General features: G+C 54.0%; 3 protein-coding genes across 7 annotated transcripts; 1 reads left to right on the forward strand and 2 right to left on the reverse strand.

The window, feature by feature from the left end:
• Positions 1 to 1,343: 1,343 nt before the first annotated feature.
• USF2 (upstream transcription factor 2, c-fos interacting) lies at positions 1,344 to 6,117 on the reverse strand. The gene is made up of 10 exons (XM_074306781.1): positions 5,450 to 6,117; positions 5,159 to 5,205; positions 4,950 to 5,068; positions 4,720 to 4,839; positions 4,373 to 4,523; positions 3,925 to 4,012; positions 3,769 to 3,827; positions 3,107 to 3,201; positions 2,203 to 2,331; positions 1,344 to 2,102 (listed from the first exon to the last, which is right to left on the reverse strand). The coding sequence occupies exons 1-10, from the start codon at positions 5,521 to 5,523 to the stop codon at positions 2,013 to 2,015; spliced, it is 972 nt and encodes a 323-aa protein (XP_074162882.1). The 5' UTR covers positions 5,524 to 6,117; the 3' UTR covers positions 1,344 to 2,012.
• A 608-nt stretch (positions 6,118 to 6,725) lies between these two features.
• Positions 6,726 to 17,843, reverse strand: LSR (lipolysis stimulated lipoprotein receptor). The gene is given in 11 exon segments (XM_074306780.1): positions 6,726 to 6,869; positions 7,007 to 7,566; positions 7,720 to 7,851; positions 7,983 to 8,042; positions 8,266 to 8,442; positions 10,850 to 10,996; positions 12,291 to 12,347; positions 13,375 to 13,494; positions 14,711 to 15,055; positions 17,557 to 17,750; positions 17,752 to 17,843. Coding segments are annotated over 11 exon segments (1,905 nt in total). The 5' UTR covers positions 17,829 to 17,843; the 3' UTR covers positions 6,726 to 6,833.
• On the forward strand, positions 17,406 to 24,304 carry FAM187B (family with sequence similarity 187 member B). Of its 5 annotated transcripts, none has more exons than XR_012488625.1 (4): positions 17,588 to 17,723; positions 18,211 to 18,335; positions 18,461 to 18,563; positions 23,371 to 23,509. XR_012488625.1 is itself a non-coding variant. In XM_074306784.1 (4 exons), exons 3-4 carry the CDS (start codon positions 18,316 to 18,318, stop codon positions 23,879 to 23,881), a joined length of 531 nt encoding a protein of 176 aa, XP_074162885.1. In that variant the 5' UTR covers positions 17,626 to 17,723; positions 18,042 to 18,123; positions 18,211 to 18,315; the 3' UTR covers positions 23,882 to 24,304. The 5 variants fall into 5 exon arrangements, 3 of the variants coding, with proteins under 3 accessions (XP_074162886.1, XP_074162884.1, XP_074162885.1); XR_012488624.1 differs by lacking the exon at positions 23,371 to 23,509 and adding an exon at positions 18,755 to 19,360; XM_074306784.1 differs by lacking the exon at positions 18,461 to 18,563 and adding an exon at positions 18,042 to 18,123 and having other exon boundaries at positions 17,626 to 17,723; positions 23,371 to 24,304.
• The last annotated feature ends 1,149 nt before the right edge of the window (positions 24,305 to 25,453 follow it).

Consider the following 25,453-nt stretch of genomic DNA (forward strand, 5'->3'; position numbering starts at 1 on the left):
AGCGATAATTAGGAGGCAAATGCACCGGCCCCAGCAGGAGGTCCCCAAGTTCTGGGGGATCCTGAGGACGGAGATGGAGACTTATCTTACAGACAAGGAAGGGTCAGAGGCAAAACTAGGACTCATTCATTACAAATCCAACAGCACAGTCTAGAAGCATTTATTAAACTCCTACTGTGTACCAAGCACCATGGTAAGTGCTGAGGATACAAAAAAAGAGGAAAAAGCCGATTCCTGGCCCAATCTAATGGACTTCTGGCAACTACTGGACACAAGGCACGGAGGAGAGCTGAGGATCTTCATTTGAGTGATTGGATGGACACAACGCCAATAGGGAACAGGGATAGTCTGGGGGGCAATGTTTCTGGTGGGTGCTGCATTCGAGTCTCGAAGGCAGGGAGGATCAACAAATTGTATGGAGGGACATGACAGGCCAGGAACAATTGGTGCCTACTAAACGCTTCTCAGCCCGGCTTCATAGGACACGCTAAAGCTCTCTGGTGCTCGGTGTCTTCTGTAAATGGGGATCAGCGCCGGCAACTTCCGGGGGGTTCCTGGAAAGGCTTTTGGGGCCCTTAAAGCAGTGGGTTCATGTGAGGGGTCACAGGGAAGGGTGCTGGTAACTTTAAGTGCCCCCTTTCCACCCCAGGCTCAACTCTCCCCCCACAGCAGCAGTCAATTTGCTTCTGGGCCACTTTCCTCCAGTCTCTTTCAAATCCCAATCTCAGGTCCCCTCAGGAGCCCGGGAGGAGAGCCAGGGCTCTGCCTGGAGCCCCAGAAGACACGGGTCGCCCTGCTCGGTGCCAGCCCACCCTTCTCCCCCAACCTGTTTGCTCACGTCGGCCCCAACACCCAGGTAGACTCGAAGGCGCCAGACTTATTCCCACCCATCCAGGGCAAGGGCAATGACCCCGGGGACGCTGGGCAGGGAGGCGGCTCGGCCCAGGGGTCAGGGGTCAGACCGGGGCAGGCGAGAAATGGAATGGGTTTGGGGGCACAAGGATGGGGGGCAGGTTCACAAACAACGGGTGCTACCAGGGACCACCCCTTCTCCTCCCCGCCTGGACTGTCCCCCTACCTCAGGGCAGATTTCATCATCGGCTGGGCTGAGGGCAGGGGTCACCGTAGAGGCGCCAGAGCTGGGGCCCTAGGCGACAGAAAGACGGGCCAAGCTGGGAATCACCCCTTCCCTCCCCTTTCCGTAAGGAGGGGGCTCAAGGCCAGAGTTCCCGTCACTGGGGGAGGGTGGGAACTGAACCACCGACCACTCTTACTCACACCAAGCCCGGTCCCATAAATAGGAAGGAAAATCCCCCCCAGGATGGAGGGAGGGAGACCAATAGTTGAGGCGCGGGCCACACAGGCCAGTTTATTGCAGTTTAAATACCTTTCTCTTCTTTTTTTTTTTTTTTTTTGGTCTTTTTTTTTTTTTTTTCATAAAGAAATTAAAACACACACACACACCCAAAGAAGGGGGTAAGGGTGTCAGGAAGTGAGCTGGGGAGGTGGGAAGGCTGGAGCCACGAGTCCAAAGAGCCCCTCGATGTGGGGCGGCCCCCCAAAGGCTCCCCCCATTCCTAGCAGCTCTGTCTCTGTACCTCCAGGAAGAGAGAGAGAGGGGAGGTGGGGACTGGCAGACCGGGGTCCAGGGAACAAAGGAGGGGTCTCGTCCTTGGGTCCTGTCCCTTCCACCAAGGGCCAGGCAAGAAAGGGAAGCCCAGCAGGGAGCCAGGAGGTGTCATGACTGAATCAAAGTGGAGGAATTGGGGGAGAAAGGAGGAAAAGGGAGAGAGTCGGAGAAAACAGACAGATGGGACAAGATGGACGTGTTTGGAGGGTTGCTTTTGGGGGGGGGTGTTTCTGTATTCATGGAAATGCTTTTTTCTCCCCGTTTTTGTTAAAAATCTACTATAAAAAATGCAGCTGGGGGAGGGACAGACTCTCTCCCTCTCTGTGCTAAGGGTGGGGGGCCAGAATCCTCCCCTGGGGACCCCAGGGGAGGGGCGGGAGCATCACTGCCGGGACGTCTCCCCGACAATCTCCAGGCCGTGCTGCTGCAGCTGGGCACGGAGCAAGGCGTTCTCGTTCTTGAGCTCCTCAATCTGGGGATGGGGGGGGGGAACAGACAGCAGAGATTGAGGCAATCCCCAAAACCCCACAAGGCGGGGGGCCTCAGGGTCTCCACCAGCCCACCTGGATCACCTGCTGCCTCAGGAGCTCATTGTCCATCTGCAGCCGCTCGGCCTCCTTGAAAGTCTCCTGCATCCGCTGGTTGGTTTGGCGCAGCTCTCGGATGTAGTCGCAGGCCTTGGACAGGATCCCCCCCTTACTCTGACGGGCCGGAAGGCAAAAACACGGCAATGGGGCCAGAAGCAGAGGGCGGGAAGCCCCTGTGGCCCAATTGCAGCAGTGTCCCCCACCTGGGGAATGTCCGCCCCCCCAAGGCCTACAGGAATGCAGACCCCATCCTCAGGCGGGGAACGCTGCTGGCTTAGGATAAGCCTGAGGAAGAGTGGGGATGGGGCCAGGCCAGGGCCAAGCCAGGCCGGGGTCGGGGATAGGGACAGGCTGGGAAGGGGACATGGCCAGGCCAGGAAGGGGACAGGGACAGGGCCAGGCTGGGATGGGGACAGGGCAGGACAGGGATAGGGACATGGCCAGGCTGGGACGGGGACAGGGCAGGACAGGGATAGGGACATGGCCAGGCTGGGACGGGGACATGGCCAGGCTGGGACGGGGACAGGGCCAGGCCAGGAAGGGGACAGGGACAGGGCCAGGCCGGGAAGGGAACAGGGACAGGGACAGGCTGGGAAGGGGACAGGGCCAGGCCGGGAAGGGGACAGGGACAGGGCCAGGATAGGGATAGGGCCAGGCCGGGAAGGGAACAGGGACAGGGCCAGGCCAGGAAGGGGACAGGGACAGGGCCAGGCCGGGAAGGGAACAGGGACAGGGACAGGCTGGGAAGGGGACATGGCCAGGCCAGGAAGGGGACAGGGACAGGGCCAGGATAGGGATAGGGATAGGCCGGGAAGGGGACAGGGCCAGGGCCAGGATAGGGCCAGGGACAATGACAGGCTGGGACGGGGACAGGGAGGGGAGCTCTCACCGCCCCGGTCTTGCTGTTGTCTGTGTTACAGTCTGGAATGATTTTGGAGAGTTGAACAATCCAGTTGTTAATCTTGTCCCTCCGTCTCCGCTCCACTGCAGGGAGGAAGCAATTCCCACCAGGGAAGGCTCCATGAGTATTTGGCGGGGATGGGTGCCAAAGGCACTCCCTACCCCGGGCAGCAATGGCTTCCATTGGGACTCAAGGAACCCCTAAGGAAGCTGAGGGCTGAAATCACACGAGCTTCCAGCATAAAGGGAGGGATCGGGTTGGGGGGGCTTCAGCTGGGCCTTGAAGGATAGAGAGCAGGACTCAGGGTCAGAGGTCAACATTGGCGTCCTCACTGGTTGGACTAAAGACTTCTAAATGAGAAGTACTTTATTTTGTCTCCTCCGGCCAGTACAAGAGCCCGTGGCTCCTTCAGGAGCTACTGACGAGAACCCAGGGTGACCACGAGGGGCGGGAGGCCTGGACTTCAGTCCTTAGCAGTCTGTCGGTCCAGGACACGGAGGATGACCAGAGGAAGGCCTGGTCATGCTAGACCTGTCCTCACCCCACTTTCTGCGCGGCCGCTCACCCACAAAGGGGCCCCGACTAAGCTCTGCTGGGGGGGGCACGAGGAGGGGAGACCTGTGCTGGACAGAGGGCCCCTCCGCCCTCACCTTCGTTGTGCTGCGCTCTCCTCCTCTCGTCTCGGGGCGTCCTTGTCCCGTCCATTTTCCTGGAGGAGAGAGGAGACACAGCGCTGTCCCTTTGCCCGTGGGCACGAGCCCTCATCCCCAGCAGGGACTCGGGGGCCCCCGGCGGCCTGCACCTACGGGGAGTACGGGTGGGTCCGAGGGGCGATCGTCCTCTGCGTTCCGGTCTGCAGCACGTCCTGTGGCGTCATCATCACGTAGAACTGGCCTGGGAGAGGGGGCCGGGGTCGGTCAGAGGCCCTTCCGGAGACAGCAGTTGTGCTGACCCCCGTCCGGCCCCGTTTCCTCCTCTAGGGCCGGAGGAGGGCAGCAGCCCCACACTCCCTGGCTGGAGTCCGGGGGGGGGGAGGGGGGTCTGTCACCACCCCCTGCCTCAGTTTCCCCCACTGTAAGGCCCAAGGCCAGCTCTTACCTTCCCAGTTTCCACCCTGGCTCTCTCCCAGACCCCCCCCCCAGTTCCTGCAAGTGTTCTTGCAGACAGCTGCACTCTCTGGGACCCCCTCCAGCCTCTCTCCCCACTGTTCCCAGCATCCCTGGCGCCTTTCCAGGGGGGACCCCGCCCCCATACCTCCTGCCTGAAGGCTCTGGTCTGTGGTCTGCACAGACACAGCCGTGGCGTCCCCCACGCTGGACGCGGGAAAGTAGGCGAAGCGGGCCTCCCCGCTGACCGCCTCCGCGGCGGGGCTGCCCCCATTGCTGAAAGGATTCTGGATCACGGCCTGTGGGGGGAGGGGCGCTGAAGGGAGCCCACCCTGGCCAGGCTGACCCCGAGGCTGCTCCCTCAGCCCTCAGCAACATTGCTCCCCAGCCACCTTCCCCCCTTTCTGACCATTGGTGGTCAGTGGGCTTCCTGCCCCCCCCCCCCCCCCCGGCCAGTGGGACCCACGCGCCTGGGGCGGGGGCTACACTCCTGACCTGAGCCACGGCCTGCTGGCCCCCGGTGAAGGCGGCAGTGGACACCACGCTCACAGCGCCGGTAGCGTCTCCCTGGCCATCCAGCTGGCCATCTGTCACCTGGACTACTCTGTATGTTACCTGCAGGGGGCGGCAGAGGGCCCTGAGTCGGCCTCCGGCGGGGAGGTCGAGCACCGAAGGGGCCCCCTCCCCTCCCCCCCAGCCCCCCACTGGGGGGCCCCCTCCCTCACCTGTCCTCCATTATTCTCTGTGCGGAACTGGTACTGGATGTTGTGCTCCCCGAACGCCGCCTGCTGGACGCTGGCGATGGCCACCGCAGTCTGCTCCTCGGCCCCGGGCCCTTCCCCGGCTGGGGGCAAAGGGAGGCCGGCTCAGCGCCCCGGGCGCCCCCCTCCCTGCGCCCAGCGCCCCCCGGCGCCCCCCGGGGATCCCCACTCACTGTCCTGGAGCTCAACGCCCTCTTCCGCTTCGGGTCCCTTGTCGTGGCTGCGGGGACGCGGAGGCAGCGATCAGCGGGGGGCCGGGGCGGTGCGCGCCCCCCGGGGACCCCCCCTCGGCCCGACTCCCCCAGACCCGGCCCTGCGGGGGACGCGGCGGCCTCTCGCTGGTCCTGGAGGGTCTCCCCTGCACCCCCCGCCCGCCCGCGGCCTCCATCTTGTGCACTGTCCGGCAGGCCGGTGTGCGCCCGCTGCGGAGCACGGCCGGCCCACGGGCCGCCCGGGGGCCTTACCTGGCGGCGGCGGCGGCGGCGGCAGCAGCGGTGGCCGAGGCAGCGGGGTCCAGACCCGGGTCCAGCATGTCCATGGGGGGGGCGGGGGCGGGGGGGGCGCGAGGCCCGGGGAAGGGGAGGGGAGGGGGAGGGGGGGAGGGGGAGGGGCGGGGGGCCGGGGGGGCCCGAGCCCGCAGCTCACGCCGCGCGGCAGGAGGGGACGGAGGAGACACGGGAGCCGCTCGCGCTGATCACGGGGACAAACAGTGGGGTCATGTGAGGAGGAGATGCCGCCGCCGCCGCCGCCGCCGCTGAGGCTGCTGCTGGGGCTGCTGCTGCTGGGGCTGCGGCCGCGGCGGCTGCTCGGCTCCCCGCTCCCCGCTCCCCGCCCGGCCTCGGCCCGGCCTGGGCGACGGCTGCTGTGGCCCGGCCCCGGCTCGGGCCCGGGGAAGCGGCGGCCTGGGCCTGGGCCTCCCTCCCGCGCCCGCCCGCCCGCCCGCCGCGCTCGCTTTTCACAGCCCGCTCCTCCCGCCCGGCTGCTCCGCGGCCCCGGCCCGGCACGGCCGCCGATCGCTCGCTGCTACCGCTGCTTTCTATTTTTCCCCCTTTTTCCCCTTCTTTGCAAGAGCTGCGCGCGCGCAGCGGCGGCGGCGGCGGCGCGAGCCCGGAGCCGACGCGGGCGGGGGCTGGAGGAGGGGGGGGGGGGGCAGGCCGCCCTGGGAGCGCGCGCGCGCGCTCTGCCTAGCTCCACCGGCCCGGGCGCGCGCCGGCCTGGGCTTCGGAGCTGGGCCGCGCTCCTGGTCGCTGCGCGCTCCCGCCTCTCGCCGCGGGGGGCTGGGTAGAAGATACACTACGTTCCACAGATAGAACTCGGGCCCTGATGGAACGTTCTGGAGGGCCGCGATGGAACGGAGCGGAGGCCCAGGGCCGAAGAACACGCTCCGTCGGCGGGGAGGGGCCGAGGGACTCGGGGAGGGGGATGAAAGATAGTGGACTTGAAAAGGGTCGGTCTAGGGAGACTGGGGGGTGCGCGCGCGCGCGCGCGGGTTCGTGGAGGGGGGGGAGAGGGTTGTCAGGGGAAAGTCTCGAAGCGCATGCGCACGTCTGGGCGGGGCCGCGGCGCGCACGCAGCGGGCGGGGCCGGGGCGAAGCCGGAACGGGCTGTTCCCAGAGGCCCGGGCGGGTCGGGATGATTGCCAGGACCGAGAGTTGGCACCAGGGGCAACTGGAACGTCCACTTGTGTCCTTCACTGCCCTCTTCTCCTCGGCCCCCCAAAAGAACACAATGAGACCCGAGCCAAGTAATTAAAAACTTTATTGAGCACAAGAACAGAGACTCCCCGCCCTCTCCCCTCCCCCGACACACACATACAAAACTACAAAAATCCAGGGCAACTGCGACGGCTCAGACCACCAGGCTCTCCCGGCTCAGGCCTAGGTCCTGTGGAGAACAAGGAGAGCCCCTAAGGGCGGGCTGCACCCAAGTCCCCTCCCCCAGGAACCCGCAGGCAAAAGTCTCCTCCCCCATGCATGCCCCTCCCCCGCAGGGGGCAACCACACCAAGACTGGCCCACTTACCTTTCTCAGCCTCCTTTCTCGGGATGACTGTGATTCCGTTTCAGTATAGGGAGGTGGAGCTGGGGGGTAATAGGGTTCTTCCTCCTCCTCCCTGTGGGGTCTCCTCCTCTCCCCCTTTTTTCTCAGCACCTCTTCTAAGAAGCGGCCATCATAGTCGGGGTCCCTGGCCCGCCTGTGGCTCTCCTGTGGGTCCCTGCGGGAGTCATCCGGAGTTCGGCCCCGGGGCCTGAAGTCTCCATAGTGGGGGTCTCCAGAGCGGGAGTAGAGGTCGTCTCTGCTGCGACTTCTTGGAGGTGCATAAGCCCGGCTCCGGCCCCTTTCTGAGGGGGACGTCCTTCCGGATTCCGTAGAGCTGGGCCTACCCAGGTCATCCAGAGCATCCATTGAGTGGGCACGGGGCCTCCCGGCTGCCCAGCCTCCGTGCCGCTCTCGGGGATGCTCTGGTGCCCATCCCCGGGGGCGATAGTCCAGATCTTCATCCTGGATGGGGGTGAGGGCAGGGCCTCGGTGGGGCCGGGAGCGCCAGTCGTCCTCATGAAGGGAAGTCACTTCACTCATGGCTGGAAGAACAAGAAAAGGATGGATGGTTGCTCGGGGGTTGAGAGGGAGAGGGGAAGATGGCATCAAGGGTAGGTGCCAGTGAGCAGGGGGTAAAAGTGACCCATGCCTTCCCTGTCTAAGACTTCAGGATCTGCCACCCCCAACCGACTCACCCCTCTCCACACGGCCATTGGGCAGGCCAGGCCGGGAAGGGTCAAAGTTGGCAAGCTCCTTCTCCATGTAGTACAGCACCTTCATGGAGTCGTCCTGCTGGTTGGCCTGAATTCGATAACCACTGCGTACTTCTAAAGGGCAAGACGTGAACACGAAGCCATCAGCAGGGAGATCTGATGGGCAAAGCTCTTTTTCTCGAATCCCAAGTCCCAGGGTCATCCGTGCCCCCTCATCAAGACCCAAACCTGAATATTTGACTCACCTGAGTTTCTGGAACTGTCTGTGTCTCGAAGAAGGGGCACCTGGGAGCTGTGGCCACCGACTGAGGGAGAGAGATGATCAGGATCCAGCCCCCAATCTGCCCTTCCAACCCATCACTCCAAGACCATCTTGTCCCCATGGCCTTCCTGGAGGCCTAGAGCTTCAGCTTATCCTCCCCATGGTCCTCTCCGACCCTTCCTTCCTCAGCAATGTCCTCTCCCCAAAGACCCAAGCCATGTCCCCCATCCTCCCCCCAACAAGCGTCCACTTTCCTCCTTCTTCACCTGAGCTCTGTCGGTCAAAATCCCCTGCGTAGCCATTGTGGATGGGACCTAGTGGGATCATTGGTGCAGGGGAAGGAGCCTTAGTTGGAGAGAGGTGAGCATAGGTGCTGGGTGCGTAGACACTGGGGGCATAAATGCTCGGGACTCCCGAGGTGGCAGCTTTACCAGCAGCATACACTGGGAGAAAAGTCATAGACAGCAAAACATAAGCTTCTTGAGAGCAGGGGAGAAGTTCTTTATTAGAGCATAGGGCCTAGCATATAGCAAGTGCTTATTAAATGAAATGAATCAACAAGGGAGGGACACAGTGATACCCTCAACACATCAGTCCCCTCCCGTTCCTCCCTGGCCCCCGGTGCTTTAATATCATCAAGGGCAGGTACCATAAAGAGAGGGAGAGAGGAAAGCAGAGGCACTGAAGGCAGGACTCAGTGATGGAATTAAGGGATGATAGTCCCCTGCCAGTCCAGGCCCTTCACTGGCTGCTGAGGAGGTAAAGAACCTCCAGAGATGCAGTTTCATAATTACAAGGGCTAGAAACCCCCCCCCCCAATCCCCTTCAGATGGAGTTTCACCCTATTCACTCCCAGATGGTTGGAGTTTCACCTGCAGCCCTACAGGTTTATATTCCTATTCCCAAATAGTCTTGGAGAGACTCCGTCTCATAACTGTACAACGGACTTTTGAAGAGAGGAACATTTTATGGTTGAGGAGAGGGGGACCAGACTGGCCCAGCCCATGCGATGAGATAATTGAGCATCAGAGTCCCTGTACTGGACTACTTCAGGTGGGAAGGAAGTCCAGAACTTCCAAACCAAAACAGCCAAGGAGACGGGCCCATATTTAATCTGGTTCTCAATTAGGCATCATAGCCCATCAATTTCCATGCATCCATCCTCTCTGCTCCAATGTTCCCTGAAAATAGAAAGCTTAGTCTGGGAGTCATCTGTGAGGAGGAAGGAAGTTGCTAACGAGGGGTTGGGGGAAGGCTACAATTAGCAGTTTACTAATTAGCAGTGGGAACAGCTGCTTCCTGCTGACTCAGTGGGTTTGGCTGGGGCTGGGAGTCAGCCTCATTCCGAGTGTCCCAGTAACCGACAGGGGTCCTTGCCTTAGTTTTCCCCATCTGTGAAATGAGGCTGACAAACACCCGCCAGCTCCTCATGGCCACTGGCTTCCAAAAGCACCTTAAGAACTCCATCAGCATTAGTGGGCCATTACGAGCAGTCCTGGACAACTTCCCTTCTCTAAAGAAGACGGCTGGATTAAAAAATATGAGATCCTTCCCACCATTCATGCTAGGAAGAACATGGCTGCCCTCAAAGCTCCACTCAGACACCACCTCCTCTGAGATCTTTGCTGATTCCCTCCCCTCTGATTAAAGCAACACCTATGGGCCAGGTGCTGGAGACGGTGCAGATGACGTATGCATGTGTGATCGCAAACACACAAAGCAGACACAGGGTGACTGAGGCGGGTGGGGGTAGGTAGCACTGGCCCTAGGGAGAAGAGGCCCCTGATCGGGACCAGGAAGCAGGACCTGGTCAGGTGGGTGAAACGAGAACGCCCATACAATGTGTGACCTCGTGCTTTATGTATATTATGCACATGTGTGGTTTTCATGGCTAGAGAGAGCTTCTTGAGGATGGGAATTTTCCAGCTTGGGGTTTTTTGGTCAGTGAATACCCAGCACCCAGCAAACAGTAGGCGCTTACTAAATGCTTACTGATGGATAGCATTCCCCTAGCTCCCTGGAACCACTATCCCATACTTAAAAATCCCTGCAGGCCAAAGGCTAACTTCGACTTTATTTTAAAATGTAACCTCATTTCTTTTCTATTAGTCTTTTACCTATTGTATAACGTTTCGCAATTACATTTTAATCTAGTCTGTTATTGAGGCATTTCAGTTGTGACTGGTTCTTTGTGAGCCCTTTTGGCATTTCTTCAGCAGATACTGGAGTGGTCTGCCATTCCCTTCTCCAGCTCAATTTACAAATACGGAAACTGAGGCAGACAGGGTGACGTGGCTTGCCCAGACTTGCACGGCTAGGAAGTATCTGAGGCTGGACCCAGTTGGTTTGACATCTGTGATCTCAGCCATTGATGTTTGAAAGCAAATAAAACCCAAATCACAGAATCCAGTTTTTTCAGCATTCCTGAAACCAGGACTCCATGGAAAAGCCCTCACTACCCACTGAAAACCCATTCCTCTTTGGGACCCCTACCCATGGCCACTAGGGGGCACCACAGTGCACAGAGTGCTGGAGTCAGGGAGGCTGTGGAGTTCAATACATCCTCAGAAATCTACCAGTCCAGTGACCCTGGACAAGCCCCTGCACCCCATCTGCCTCAGTTTCCTCGTTTAAGTGAGCTGGAGAAGCAAGCAACAAACCACTCTGAGAAAGCCCCCAAAAAACTGAACAACAAGATGGTTTGGGAATCTGTGCTTGAAATGAGCCCCTAAGCCTTATTCCCCCCCCCACAAAAAAACAACTATTACCTCCCCCTAGAAACTGTTCCAATCCAGCCAACCCGCACCCTTATTCCAGGGTTGGGGCAACAAAGGCCAGGACAGTACTTACGGGCCTCGGGGCAGCAGCACTTGTCCGGGCAGCAGGGACAGCGCACGTAGCAACAGCACGTATGGGGGCAGCACTGGCACCAGCAGATGCCCAGGAGGAGGAAGACTAGGAAGGCAGCCAGGACCACCACCACCACAAACAGCCAATCTGTAAGAAAAGCTGGTTGGGGCACGGAGCTGAGGTCCCGGCTCAAGCAGGGAAAGGGGCAAGGAGCACGAGGGCCGGAGGTACTCCAGATGGCTTCCGGCTCTGTGCTCAGGGCAGGGGACCCCGAAGAAGGGTCTTAAAGACGGTGCAGCCACAGGAACAACAGGCAGACAGGCCAGACTGACAGCCATGTCTGTCCCCACAACCCCCCCTTACGGGCTTCCTGACAAGCTTCCTCAGGCCTTTGGAAGCCACTCTCGGAATCACACCATCTCCAAAGCACTTAGCAGCTATGCTGGTGGTTTGGGGGACTTTGGGGTCCTGGGGAGAGGAAGAAATAATATGGGGAACTCTACTAATATGAAAAACCAAAAAACAATCAAGAACTTATTTTTACAACTCATAGAACCAAATCTTCAAGGATAGTGACACAATAATCACAATAATGAAGCTGTAACCAACAAAACTCCCAAAGAAAGGTGGTGGACCACAGGTGCTGAGTAGGGCATGCTTTTGTTGGACCCAGCCACCATGTCGATTTGTTTTGCCTAAGTGTATTTTTCTTTATAATAAGGTGAGGGATGGGTTTAGGGAGTCACTAAGAAGAGAGAAGTATATTTTAAAGAACATTGGTAAAATATTTTAAAGTAATTCATTTTTTTTTTTGTCTTTGTCCCATAACAGATACTCAATGATCGTTGAATTCAATTGAACTTAAACCTTAAAACTTTCCTCTGAGTCAGCAGGGTAGAGGTTGTAACCCCCATTTTCCAGATAATGCTAATACACACACAAAAAAACCATGTTAATATTTTTGAGGTGCTTTGACAAATATGACCTCATTTGGTCCTAAAAGCAATCCTGTGAGGTGGGGGCTGTTACTATTCCCATTTTACAGTTAAGGCAAGTGAAGCAGGGAGATTAAGTGACTTATGGCTGGTGACAAGATTTGAACTCAGGTTTCCCATTCTCCAAACCACTGTAGCTACTGTGAGAGGGTCTCTCTGAGCAGAGCTAGCTGGAGCTGGCCCCGCCCTTCCAGCCACTGCATGACCCCCTGTCCATAGTTCCAGACAATCCACAGGGGAGAGGAGAGCCCGGCTGGCCGATGGGAGGGAGACCGACACCCCCCAATAGTCTTCACCAGGTGCTATGCTACCTGGAGCCCAGGAGAGTGGCTAGCTTTCGTTCTGGAGGGGCAGGGGAGGAGGCAGGACAGAAAAGAGTGTTCAGAAGGTGAAAGATGACAGGCAATGGGGAGGGGAACAAGGACACTCTGGCCTCCACCCCGTACCTTCCATGGGCCCTATCTGAAAGTCTGGTAAGAGTTCCGCCACCCCCGAGGTCCTGCCTGGAGGGACAAAAGAGAAACATGATTATTCCAGCAGGAAGCTGGCCAGGCTGGGCAGGAGAGGAGAGGAGGCCCTTCTACCCACCCAGCCCACCAGGGCCTAAGCATGCCAGCTCTCTGCCACACGCTGAGCCACAAGGCTGCCCTGAGGGCCCGAGGCACTCAGCCCGTCCAAGCGCTGCCGGGGCTCATTGCTCCTACACTACAAGGGCAGCTCGAGATGTGCTCCGTCACATCCACTGTGGAGCACGGGCTCCAGGCCATCAATATATATGGACCAGCTCGTCAATATATATATTTGTCATCACCACAGTGCAGCCGGTGGAGCTGGGTAACATGCAGTAACAGTACCATACCACGTGTCCCCGGGGGAGGCCGTCAGCTGTCCCTGCCTGACCCTGCCTCTGCTTTGGGGGAAGTATCACTGCAGGCTTCAAGAGCAGAGAGCCCAGACTTTCCCTGGGTGGCTCTCCCCACCTCCCAGAGAGCACAAGGCCTGTTCCCATTGCTGCAGAGGGGCAAGCTGAGGCACGGACACTGAGTCGGCCCCAGGAGGGCCAATGGCTGTTGGTGCTGAGCTGGGTCAGGGAGTTTTGTGGCATGGGTATGGATGGCCAAAGGCAGAACTAGGCAGGAAGGAAGGAAAACAGCCCAAAGCAGAGGAAGGGGGACCCAGCCAGCTCTCCCTATTCATCCACACTGACGGAGGGCAGGCAAGTAATTCCACCTGTCTGACTCTGGAATGACTGCTGCTACTGCACAAAACCCAGTCACCTGGCTGTGCGAGGAGGCCCCAGCCCCTTCCTCCCTGAGTGGGGAGGGGGATGGGAGAGGCCATTCCCTCTGCGTGGAGGATGCTCAGCTGTGTATAAATCTAAGGGAGATGGGCTGGCCGGGGGAGGAGAAGCTGAAGCACGAATCAGACCCAGGAAGTAGACAGACAGGGGATGAGAAAAGGGACCCCAAAGCCCCCACCAGGCCCCAGGCCCCATGCCCCACCCCAATACCTCCAGCCTTGCCCCCTTACCAAGGACAATGAGCTCGGCGTAAGCCTCATTGTTGCCTTGGAGGTCCTGGGCAGAGACCACTGAGCAGTAGTAGACGCCACTGTCTCCCCACGCGGTCTGGTCAAAAGTCAGGTCAGCATCTGGGCAGGAAGATAGATATTTGAGGGTATCCCTGGAGGGGGCAGCACTCTCCTGGTGGGCCCAGATGGGGCAGACATGGCCCGAGCCCTCAGGCGCTTCCCCAGAAGCTGCTCCAAAGGCGTCAGCCCACTCTACGGCCCTGTCAGGAGTCACTATCCGCTGTGGGCCCCAAGACAATCTGGGGCATCCTGCCACTCCTTCCCTGGCTGGGGGAAGCTTTAATTTACCATGGTCCCTGGAATGGGACAGTGCCTGTCTCTCAGCATTTCCTGTTTCCTCCTTGCTGCACAAGCATTAATTACTTGCATCCATTTAGCCACCAACCAGAGATTGCAAGGCCGGATCCCCTGAGGCTCAAGTAAAGATTTGGGGGCCAGCCCCAAGCCAGGAGTTCCTCACTGATGTCCACCCACATGGTTTTTCAAATACTTGAATACATATATTCCAAGGTAATCGGTTCCCTCATCTATCCTCAGTATTTAATTCTGAGAAGGGGACCACAGGCTTCCCAGACTCCCTGAGGGTCCATTACACAATGGAGGACAAGAACCACCCCCCTCACCTGTACAGCTTGATGTATAGCATTCATGCTGCTAGAGTCATACTGCACCCCCTCCAGGCAGGTCACTCCTGCCACTTCTAAGCTCCCTCTTTCTCCAAGAAGCCCTGGGGTGGGCGTGTGAGTGAGTAAGTGTGTGTGAGTGTGTGAGTGTGTGAATGTGTGTGTGTATGTGTGTTTGGTGGGTAAGTATACAAGAGGGATTGGGGATCGGGGTGGGGATAGGTGACCACCAGGAACTCAAAGACTTGTGCAATTGCATGAACAATCCTAACAAGGTTACGTAAGGTCACCCAGCAGTTGGAGGCAGAGCCTACAGACAAGCTTTCATTCATTAATTCATTCAACAAACGTTTACTGAGCAGCTTTGTATGAGTAAATGCTGAGTTCAGAGAATCCGGGAGGACTGAACCCTAGCGGCAAACTCAGGGGAGAGTGGCCCTCTGGTCTGGGATCTGGCTCTATCACTGAGCCACCCCTGGAGTCTGAATAAGGTGCCTGGAAGGCGTCGTCCTTAAAAACAAAAGTGGGGGCTGGGAGGGTTACACTAAAGACCCTTCCTCTTTAGCCTGGCCCACCTTTGCCCTCCTGTCTCTCTACCTCTGTAAGGTCGGGTCTGTTAAGCATTTACACACCCCCTGCTCCATCTTACGCACTCCCAGTGATGGTGATCCGTCGTCCTTGATAGAAGTCACCCAGAGTCACGGCATTCCCTTGCTTGGTGGCCACCACCCTCACTGTTCGGGAGCTGTCCTGGCACTCCACATAAGGGTTGTAGCCTGGGTTGCCAGCGGCAAGCTGGTTGTTGAGCTGGGTGTCTGCACTGGCTGAGGAGAAAGCATCGGCAATGCGATCTCGGCAGAAGGACTTATACTTCCAGATGACAATGGGGGTGGTGGGCACCCCTGACAGCTGGTAGGAGCAGGGAAGGGTCACGGGCTGGAACAGGATCACCACTTGAAAGGGTTTGGACACCGTGACCTGGATGCCGCCAACAGGAGCTGGGAGGTAAAGATGAGAAGTCAGAGGTCAGTGAGAGATAGAGGACTCTATGTTAACCACAGTTCACATCTTCTGAGCACGTTTTCATACTCATTATCTTGTTTGATCCTTAAAACCACCCTAATAAGACATGCAGGGCAAGGGATTATTAGCTCCTTTTTATGGATAAGGAAACTGAGGCACCAAGGCATGAAGTCACACAACATGACTATGACTAGAACCTAGAAGCCTCGAAGATCTGATGGCTGCCCTGTGGAAAGCTTCTGAAGAGACCTGGACAAGGGCTTCACAGGATGCCCAGGCGGTTGGGAATGGGCTTTAGTTAACAGCACGAACTGATGGATGAAAAGTTCTCTGCAAACCTTTAAACACTGTATTTATGCTATGACTATGGCTGCTGTTTTTCAATTTTGTGCACAACAGGTTTAAGGACTTTGGAAAACTAGAACATGTTGTGATTCTTACAAGGTACTAAGACAGTGGAATTGATAGAGGCAATAATTACCTAACTTAGCATGGTTCAGTATGATTGATCTGATCCTACAAGGAGATGTTATGGGCCAGAACTTGAAACAAGGTACTGAGTGGAATTGAGGAGACAGTGGTTAAATTTAATTTAGCATTGATTTAATCCTACAACAAATAATGGTTTCCTAGTGATAGAATGATTGGTGTATACTCAATGTGGGGCGTATAAACAAGAAGTTCTCAGGGTCAGACCTAAACGCCCACTCTTCGAGGCTGAGGCAGATTCATCCCAATTTCCACCTCTGTGCTGGCTGGAGGCTTTGGATTCAGAGGAAACTAGAGGCAGAAACTGGAAGACAAAGGACTAGCCACAAGAGCTCTGGGAACCAAGGAGAGAGATAGGCCTCTAAGAAAGCTAACCGGACTGTTTTGAAGGAGACAATAAAGGATCTGAACTTTTAACTCCTGGCTGCATTTGGGCTGATTACTGAAATCACTTAACTGTGATTAACAGTTAAGTTATTTACATTTAATATAAGTTAACTGAAGCTACATCCAGAAGCCTCCCAAGAAACCTGCTCCCAGAGAAGATTACATTTTTTAGAGAAGAATATTACAGGCCTGGAGGGAGAGGGGGACCAAGATGGAGAAGGGCCTTGAAAGCAGATACTAGGAAAAAGCAGTTGAAAGCACCAGAGGACAGAGGAAGAGCTGCCCCTTCTAAAGGTGAAGGGCTGAGTCACAGGAAGACCTAGACTTGGGAGCACTGCACTGAGTGAGAGTTGGGCTGATGACAGAGACATCTTCCTCCCAGGTGGGCGCTTCCTTCTCACGGCAGCCTTCACACAGAGGCTGGGTCTTCAGAATGTTCAGACTAGGACAGCCACAGAGATCCTGCCAAGCACTAAAATTCTGCAATAGGGACAACAGTTGGAGAGAACAGCTACCCAGATGAGACTGATCCCATATGTATTTAAGTGACACAGAGCAAATCACTTTAACCTCCTAGAGAAGTAAGCGGTAGGTTGTTGGGGAGGAGAATATTTGAGCACAAAGCCACTTACTAAAGTAATGCACCCTGGATTTAATTTGGAAGCAACTGAACATTTCCTATCCTTGGGACGATCACTGACTGACCTCTGGTTTTCAGTTCTCTCAATAACAAGTGCCAACCTAACTCAGGTTATCCTCAGGACCTCCAAGGTCCTTCCTATCTCTCAAAGCTTGTGAGTGCCAGGCTGTTTCCTCGTCTGTCAAAGACAGAGATTACAGTACTTGCAAAACTAGGAATCGGTGGGGAAGAACTGGAGGGGATCTGGTTCTCGACCCCTGGCTCTCTGGCAAGGTCCTCATTCCCAGGGAAGACTGGCCTCCATGGCCTTTTGAATAACTGCCAGCCCCAAGCCTAGGATCCCAAACTCTTGCAACCCGAATGCTCCTCCCAGTATGGTCGGGAGGAAAGCCTTTCCTTAGAGAATGCAAAACTTCCGAAGCATTGGAGCTGAGGTGATAGGAGCCGTTCCCACCCCCCCGGGGGCTCCGGGCTGCCTCTTCCTCGACGAACCGCACCCAGCCGGGCTCTGCCAAGGGCCCGCATTTTCCCCCAGTGTCTGCAAACACCTGTTGCTGCAGTAGCCCTCGATCCCACTAGATCCAGTAGCTCCCCGAGAAGGGATCGCACGGCAGATCGATGGCCAGCTCGCTAGCTGGGCCGGCCTAGCCTCCCCCCTCCCCCACCTCCGGACCCCGCAGCTCCGCGGGCACCGCTCCCATCCCCCTTCCCTGCCCATTGTCCCAGAAAGGCCGGAGCTGCGGGAAGTTTCGCTTCCTGCCGCCCGGTGGGGGCGGGCCGCTCCCTGCTCCAGCCGCCCCGCCCGCCCAGGAAAGTCCCTCGAGGACTGTGAGTTTCAGTCACTGTGGGCCGGGGGGGGGGGGGGGGGGGAGGGAGGGGAAGGTGTCTGGGAGACCGATGGGGGAGGGGGTCTTGGCCAGGCCAGCCCGCCCCAACGCCCCCAGCCCCACGCCCAGATACCTGAGCACCATGGGGTCAGCAGGAGCAGCAGCAAGGGCAGGGGCAGCACACTCTGCCATCGTGGATTTCGTCCTGGGGACGTTGGGGGCTCACTCGTCCCCCCGTGGAATCCGGGGGCCACCGGAGCCATGGGAGGTGCGTGCGCCTCCGGCGCCGTCCGCTCCCAGGTACAGCGGGAGATGGGAGGGGTGGGAAGGGATCGGAAGGGATGGGAGGGGACTGAACGCCTCCAGGGGAGGGGGCTGCGGGGGCAGGGGGACGGCCTGTACCATCGCTCTAGACGGGAGGGGGTGGCACACGCGCACACTCACCTGCCCATGTTCCCCCTTGACGGCCCTTTGCGAGAATGCAGAAGAAGAGGAAGTGAAGCCAGATTGTCCCTGTTTGGGTGATCTTTGGCCTCTGATATGACCAGGACGGTCCTTAATTTCCCATCCACCCTCCCCAAATCTTTTTTGTCCCATTTGGGAAATGGAATGGCCCAGGTACACCCAGGACGAGCGGGGTGGGGTCTAAGGAGCTGACCCCTCCCATCCTCTCTGGAGCCCCGGAAATGGACCGGTCCAGGTGCGAGCCCAGGGAGGGCGACCCCAAATGACTGATGGGTGAAAGGAAGTGAGAGGATACTCCCCTACTATTTCCACTACCCTTCAGGCAGAAACTTCAGACCCCAAACTCTAAGGAAAGGAACAATAAGGAACGAACCACCTGTTGAGAGTGGGCGGGACCTGGAAGCTCACCTGTCTGTCCTCCCCCACAATGACAATGGACCAACCCAGGTACTTACTAGGGAAAGGGGATCGGGCGGGAGATTCCAAATGGGCATCCTATGGGGGTAAGCGGTGATTGGATAAACCTTTGACTAATCCAACGCCCTCAACTTTCTCCGAACAACTTTTCGTAGAGGCTTCTCCCTCTCGAGTCTCCGCCTAATTAAATTAGTTGAACGGATTAACTGGTTTTCATCAAAGTAAAACTCTGGACGTGTCCCTCGGGGGTGACTGAGGGTAAGTAGGCCACTATCCTCCTGTGTCCTCTCCCTCCATTCCTAGTTTCATGGTACAGCTCCCAAGAGTCCCTCCCTGAGGTCAGCACCCCTCCCCCTCCGCCCCTGGCCTGGGAACCTGAGCTTCTTAAAGGGGCAGCTTTGGTAAGAAAGAGTCCGAAGCCAAGTCCGGAATGAATCCCTTTCTTCTAGATTTCCTGGCTTGACCTGCCCCAGGGGGACACTGGCTCTCCCTGCCACCTGGTGGTGGTGACAAAGAAGAACACGACAAAGAAGGAGAGGCGTTGGGTGCTCGGTCCCCAGAGCTGGAGCTTAAAGTCCAGGGGGACCCTCTCCTGTCCCATCCCAACGTCCCAAGACTTTCCCCTCCAGCCAAACTGGACGCTCATCCCGAGGTCCCCGAGCTCTCGGGGGTGGGGCTTGGCCACTTCCTTCCCCACCTCAGTTTCCTTATCTGTAAATTAAAGGATCCCTAAGGGCCCTTCTAAACACCTGTGGTCCTCTCACTTTTGTTCAAGCTTATCAGGAATCCCTTCTTCCATCCTCCAGCTCTGGCCCTCCTTCCCAGCTCAGCTGAAATTCTAGTTCTCCAGAAAAGCCGCTTCTGCTCTCCCCCCCTGAATGGCTCTAGCAGTTTTCCTTTGTAGAGACCTTTCCTGTGACACTTTTCACTCTCTCCCTTACATTTCCTGATGGCTTGAACATTTGAAATCCTGCTCCGAACACTAACTGTGATGTTGTGCAAATCTTAGTTTCCTCCTTTATGAAATCAAGAAAATAAAATGCTAGCCCCCTGCATTTGGTTTGATTTTATTTATTTCTATGATGTAACAGGGAATTAGCAGAATTTACTTTCCTGGTTTGGGTTTGAACACATAAAAACTTATTATTATTATTGGCCCAACATTGGGAGGACTTGGCCTGTTAGTAAGAAATAGCAAGCCCTGAAAGCCTTGGATCTCCAATCCCTTGCTCCCTAGAACCTGTCATAGCAAGTGACTTATGGTACCATATCACTTAAAAGAAGAGAAAGCTTCCTATTGCAATACAATGGGAAATGGGAAGTTATCCCCTTACTGAAGGGTCACCATTTCCCAATACAGCTCCTGAGACACAATCTCTCCCCAACGGTCTTGCTAGGGAAGAGTAAGATACAATATTATGGTACCATATGAGTTTAAAAAAGAGAAAGCTTCCTATTGCATTACACTGGGAAGTGGGAAGTTATACCCTTGCTGAAGGGTCAGCATTTCCCAATACAGCTACTGAGAAACAATCTGTCACCTGTGGTTCTTGCTAATGAAAATAAGATACAATGTTATGGTACCATATCAGTTAAAAGAAGAGAAAGTTTCCATTGCATTATGATGGGAAATGAGAAATTATACCCTTGCTGAAGGTCAGCATTTCCAAATACAGCTACTAAGTAAGAAACAATCTATCTTGCTAAGGAAAACTAAGATACAATGTTATGGTCCCATATCAGTTAAGAGAATAAGAAGCTTCCCATTGCATTACACTGGGAAGTGGGAAGTTATCCCCCTTGCTGAAGGGTCAGCATTTCGCAATACAGCTATCACCAATCTATCACCAATGGTCTTGCTAAGGGAAAGTAAGATATAGTATTATGGTACCATATCAGTTAAAAGAAGAGAAAGCTTCCCATTGCATTATGATGAGAAATGGGAAGTTATATCCTTTCTGAAAAGTCAGCATTTCCAAATACAGCTCCTGAGACATAATCTATCACCAACGATCTTGCTAGGGAAGAATAAGATACAATGTTATGGTACCATATCAGTTAAAAGAAGAGCAAGTTTCCATTGCATTATGATGGGAAATGGGAAATTATACCCTTGCTAAAGGTCAGCATTTCCCAGTACAGCTATTGAGACACAATCTATCACCAATGGGCTTGCTAAGGAAAACTAAGATACAGTATTATGGTACCATATGAATTTTTAAAAGAGAAAGAAAGCTTCCCATTGCATTACAATGGAGAATGGGAAGTTATACTTTTTCTGAAAGGTCAGCATTTCCAAATACAGCTACTGAGACACAATCTATCACCTAATGTTTCTTGCTAATGAAAACTAAGATACAATGTTATGGTTAAAAGAAGAGAAAGTTTCCATTGCATTATGGTGGGAAATGGGAAGTCACACCCTTGCTGAAGGTCAGCATTTCCAAATACAGCTACTAAGATACAATCTATCCCAATGGTCTTGCTAGGGAAAACAAAGATACTAAGTATTTTTTCATTAGTTAGACTTTTTTGTTCTAGGAATAGCTGAGTGTATCAAAATAATGCTTGACTGTCTTGCAAATGCTAAACATTTTCAGTTTTTCAAGAATAGTTCAAATTATGAAACTAACTCAATGATGATTTCAATCCGACATAACTTAACTGTTATGGAATCTAATTTATAAAACACCGAGGAGAACTAACCCTGTGACTTTTGACACCTGGGACCACAGGAGATTTGGTTTGTTCTGTTATAGTCACAAATCAACTAGCATTTGGCCACATTCACAAATTTTATTTCCAATGAAGTGGTTTTGGGAATCAGTTATTTGTGCACTTCATTCTGTACAATATAAATGAATAAAATGTTGTAACTTAATTGCATTATTTATATATAATCTTAAAAAAATCCAATGCTTTTAGTTCTTTTGGTGGCATCATATAAATTTGGGACTATTCATAAGGACAAGAAAACTCTGGCTTTTTTTCACCTTGGTATGATGTGACCATGCCCACAAAGACACCGAGTTCTGGGTTTGTTCCCCTCTGAGAGTTTTGTGCATGGGATCTTGGCTGGCTTTTTCTTTTTTGCATTTCTCTTTCCTTTAAATAAATTCCTGTAACTTCTGTCATCACCAAGATCAAATGTGAAATCATCTGTTTGATATTTCCAGTGCTTCATGATCACTCCCCTTTCTGGTCTTCATACACCCTATTGCTCACCAAATGCTGTGTGAGTCAGTGGTACTGGCCCCCTTAGTTGTTCCTCCCAAGATGCTCCCCTCTTGTGACTTTGGGAATTTCCATTGCTTGGAATTTTCTCCCCTGCTCATTTCTGTGTCCGGGCCTCCCTGGATCCCTCCCACTTTCTGCAAGAAGCCTTTTCTGATCCCTCTTAATAATAGTGTCTGTTGATAATCCCTAATTTTTTCTGTATATTTTTTGTTTGTACATGGTTGTTTGCATGTTCTCTATTAGAATATGAGTTCCTTGAGAGCAGATACTTTGGGTGTTGTGAATCTGTTTTTATATCCATAGCAAAAGGCTGACACATAGTTGTTATTTGTCCTTCTTTCTCCGAGGACCATGACATTAGGGAGGTGATGTCATGACATGCAAGTGAGTCGGATTGAAGTGAGAGAGGGCTGTGTAAGGTCACCAGCCTCACTTTCCCCTCCCAAGCCATCTGGGTCCAGTGGCCAGATATAGATCAGGATGACCACAGATGATCCCAGATGAAGTGAGAGACCTTGACCTTTTAAAGTTAAAGTCTTAACGGGGTCTCAGTTTGAGTGAAACAACACCTAGTCAGTGATTAATCTAGGAGGGGAAGACTCTCAGGGTTTCTGGCGTTATTGTAGTTGCTGTTTACCTGCTTTTTGGTACCTCCAGCAAAGTGCTGGCACGTAGTAGGTGCTTAAATAAAGGATTATTGTTGACTTGAGAAGACATAAACTTGGCTGGGCTTGGAGGTAACCGTTTGAGAGATCCAGAGGTTTGTAGCGGCAGCAGCGGGCGGCCCCAGAGTGACAGATGGCGATGGCATTCGCCAGAGTGGCAGCAGTCGCTCGTGGCAGGGGTCGCATCTGCATGGGAGGGAACAGGAAGAGAGTTGGCTCCAGCCTGACCATTTAGCAACAATCAAGTACTGAGAGTGCACATGGTAAGTAAGTGGCATGTAAAACACATAATGAGCAGTCCTGCTAACTGCTTGCTGTTCTGACAAATCTGATGATCAGCCTCCTGGCAGATAGAAACATTAGTTATCAATTGTGACTGAATCCCACTTTGGGTTTGCCCTTGTGTGTGTCCTGTGATTAGCATTCCTTTTGTGTGCAGGAATAAATTACCTGTCCTATCTCTGATTCTTATAAAAACACCGGGCACCTTTCTGACTCCTCCTCCCTGGGGAGGCTGTAGATATAAGGAAAATAATCCCAGAGTTGCTGATATAGGAGATAACAGGCAAAGAGGGAGAAAGTGAGAGTGAGAAAAGGAAGTCCTCTCTCATTGGACTTGGGCTTCTCTAGGACTTCCCCTGTCAAACCACAAGCTTTGGGCTTTTCCCTGCTCCCTGGGGAAGCACCTCTTTGAGATTAGAATTTTATATATCTCCATGTATCTGTATCTAGATGTGTATAACAGTATATCTCTAGCTATATGTGTTTAACTGGGAGGATTGTGTTTATAAATAAATTGTTATTGTTATTTGGATGTATTCTTTAATACATCTGAATTGGGAGGGCGGGGCAAAGAGACTCCAGTCCCATTAGAACATGGGAGAAGCAGTTGGAAGGGAGAGGCAGGCTTCCTAGGTTCCATTATGTGACTTCACAACAACTAGTCCACTGTGCTTCCTCTACTATCTATCCCACTCCACCATGCCTTCCATCTTGCTGTATCTCTATCTCTCTCTTCCTGGGTTCTGGGCCTTAGACTCCTTGAGTTGTCGCCCAGGAAGTCATTCCTGCCTGGCCTTCATCACCCCCAACCCAACTACTCTGTCATGCCCTGCCAAAGATTCCACCTGGTTTTTCCAACCTTTATTTCACCCTTTCCCCAGGAAGAAGTTGGTGATCCCAGAGGCTACTGGGGACCTCCACTTACTGCATACTTCCACAGACAGATCTGGCACCTACATCTGCCAAGATGAAGCGGGTAACACTCGGGCAGTGTACAACGTGGACTTTCAGGATGGGACCAAACTCTATCTCAGTCACAGCGAGTTGGAACAGCAGCCTCTGAAGAACCAGACCGTGGGAAACAGCAGCGAATGGACACTCTTTACCCAGTGGGGGCCCTGGCAAGCCTGTGACCGCTGTGGCATTCAGGGGGAACGGAAACGTGTGGGCCTCTGCTATGCCAGGAGATCAGAACAGCAGGAGCTGCCCTGTGGGCTGGCCGACCTTAGCCCACAAGAGCTTCAACGGGGGCCAGAGCTGCATATTGAAAGCTGCTTTGTCCCCTGCGGGCCCAATGGCCCTGAATCCACCGTGGTACTGTATGGGACTTACAACTTGGAGGATAACAGCACTGTGTGGCTCAGTTGTCCCTTTGCTACCATCTACAGGTAACAGATCCAGGCACCTTTCCCCTAGACTGTCCCTTTAACCCATAGAGCCCCTCTGTGCTTTCCTCAGAGGCTGGCATTAACCTCAGCTAGGTAAATCCTACAGCTTCTTCCTTCCTCTAGGCACCTCCCTTGTTTTCTTAAGGTAGTAATTATTTTGATTCCGGGTGACGATTTATTCACCAAACCCTAATTTGTTTTCCTGCCCTGGGGTTCCCTAAACTGCCTTGTAGTTGATCCTTCCTCAGCTTCCCCTTTCTCTCCCCTCCTTCCTTCTAAACACTTGGGGAACACATAATAGCCTTCCTTTTCAGAGTTCAGAAACCTGTTTTGTTTTGAGACACACCCCAGCTCTTAGACATTCTCCTGTCCCCTTAGCTCTTGTATACTCAACATGCCATTCAGCTAATAAACAGATTAATTGTGACGTCGTTGGGCTTTGGAGGTGTCGGGAGCGGTGACCCTGGAATCAAAAAGTCCTGGGTTGGAATGCCCCCCTAAACACTCTTGAACTGGGGGATGCTGGGCAAATCATTTCCATGCTCTGGGATTCAGTTTTTTCCTCTATAAAGAAAAAGGGCTAAACTCAATGACCTCAGAAGGTATCTGTGTATGTTCTTTTCCTCCCCTTTCCTCCATTCAGGTTCTGCAAAAACTCTAGAAATAGGACTCCATGTCAGTTTTAGAGGGATGGGAAATGTCTATTGGTCTGTGTGATTTAATCTTATTTTTCTTGATGGCGTGGATGAAGGCAGAGACAGCATATTAACACATCAGCAGATGACATGAATTGTGAAGGGTGGCTGCCATGGTGACCCACAACACTCCAGATTCTAAAAAAGAATGGGATAGGCTCTAGTCAGCCCACAAGCATTTGTTAAGCACCTACTGTGTACCAGCTACTTTGCTAAGGCAAAAAATAGGCTCTGTTCTCAAGATACTTACTGTCTAATGAGGGAAGATGATAGCTCAAAAGAAATAAGAAGTGGGGAAGGAAGCCTGCAGCCTGTGAGAAAGGTAGAAATTATTTCCCTGGGCCCCCTCCTCAAGTAGAATATCTGGGAAGAGCTCTTTTTAATCTTTCTAATCAAAAGGAAGGAGAGAAATACCCTAGGGATGGAGGTGGTGGGGGGAGACAGACATTGAGGAGGTGTAGGTTTTCAGAGTTTGATGTGATACTGGGTGTACTTCTGGATACCATGCTGAAATCCAGGACTGTTGGATAGACCCATTTGGAATATTCATGTCAAGTTTTAGACTTAGATTCAGAAATCAATTTCTTTTCTTTTCTTTCTTTTTCTTCCTTCCTTCCTTCCTCCCTCCCTCCTTACCTTCCTTCCTTCCTTCCTTTCCTCCCTCTCTCCCTCCCTCCCCCCATCTCTCTCTCTCTCTCTCTCTCTCTCTCTCTCTCTCTCTCTCTCTCTCTCTCTCTCTCTCTTTCTCTCTCTCTCTCTCTCTCTCTCTCTCTCTCTCTCTCTCTCTCTCTCTCTCTCTCTCTCTCTCTCTCTCTCTCTCTCTCTCTTTTGCTGAGGCAATTGATATTAAGTGACTTGTCCAAAGTCACACAGCTAGGAAG

The sequence above is a fragment of the Sminthopsis crassicaudata genome, chromosome 3 (genome assembly GCF_048593235.1).
Source record: "Sminthopsis crassicaudata isolate SCR6 chromosome 3, ASM4859323v1, whole genome shotgun sequence".
Classification (NCBI taxonomy): Eukaryota; Metazoa; Chordata; class Mammalia; order Dasyuromorphia; family Dasyuridae; genus Sminthopsis; species Sminthopsis crassicaudata.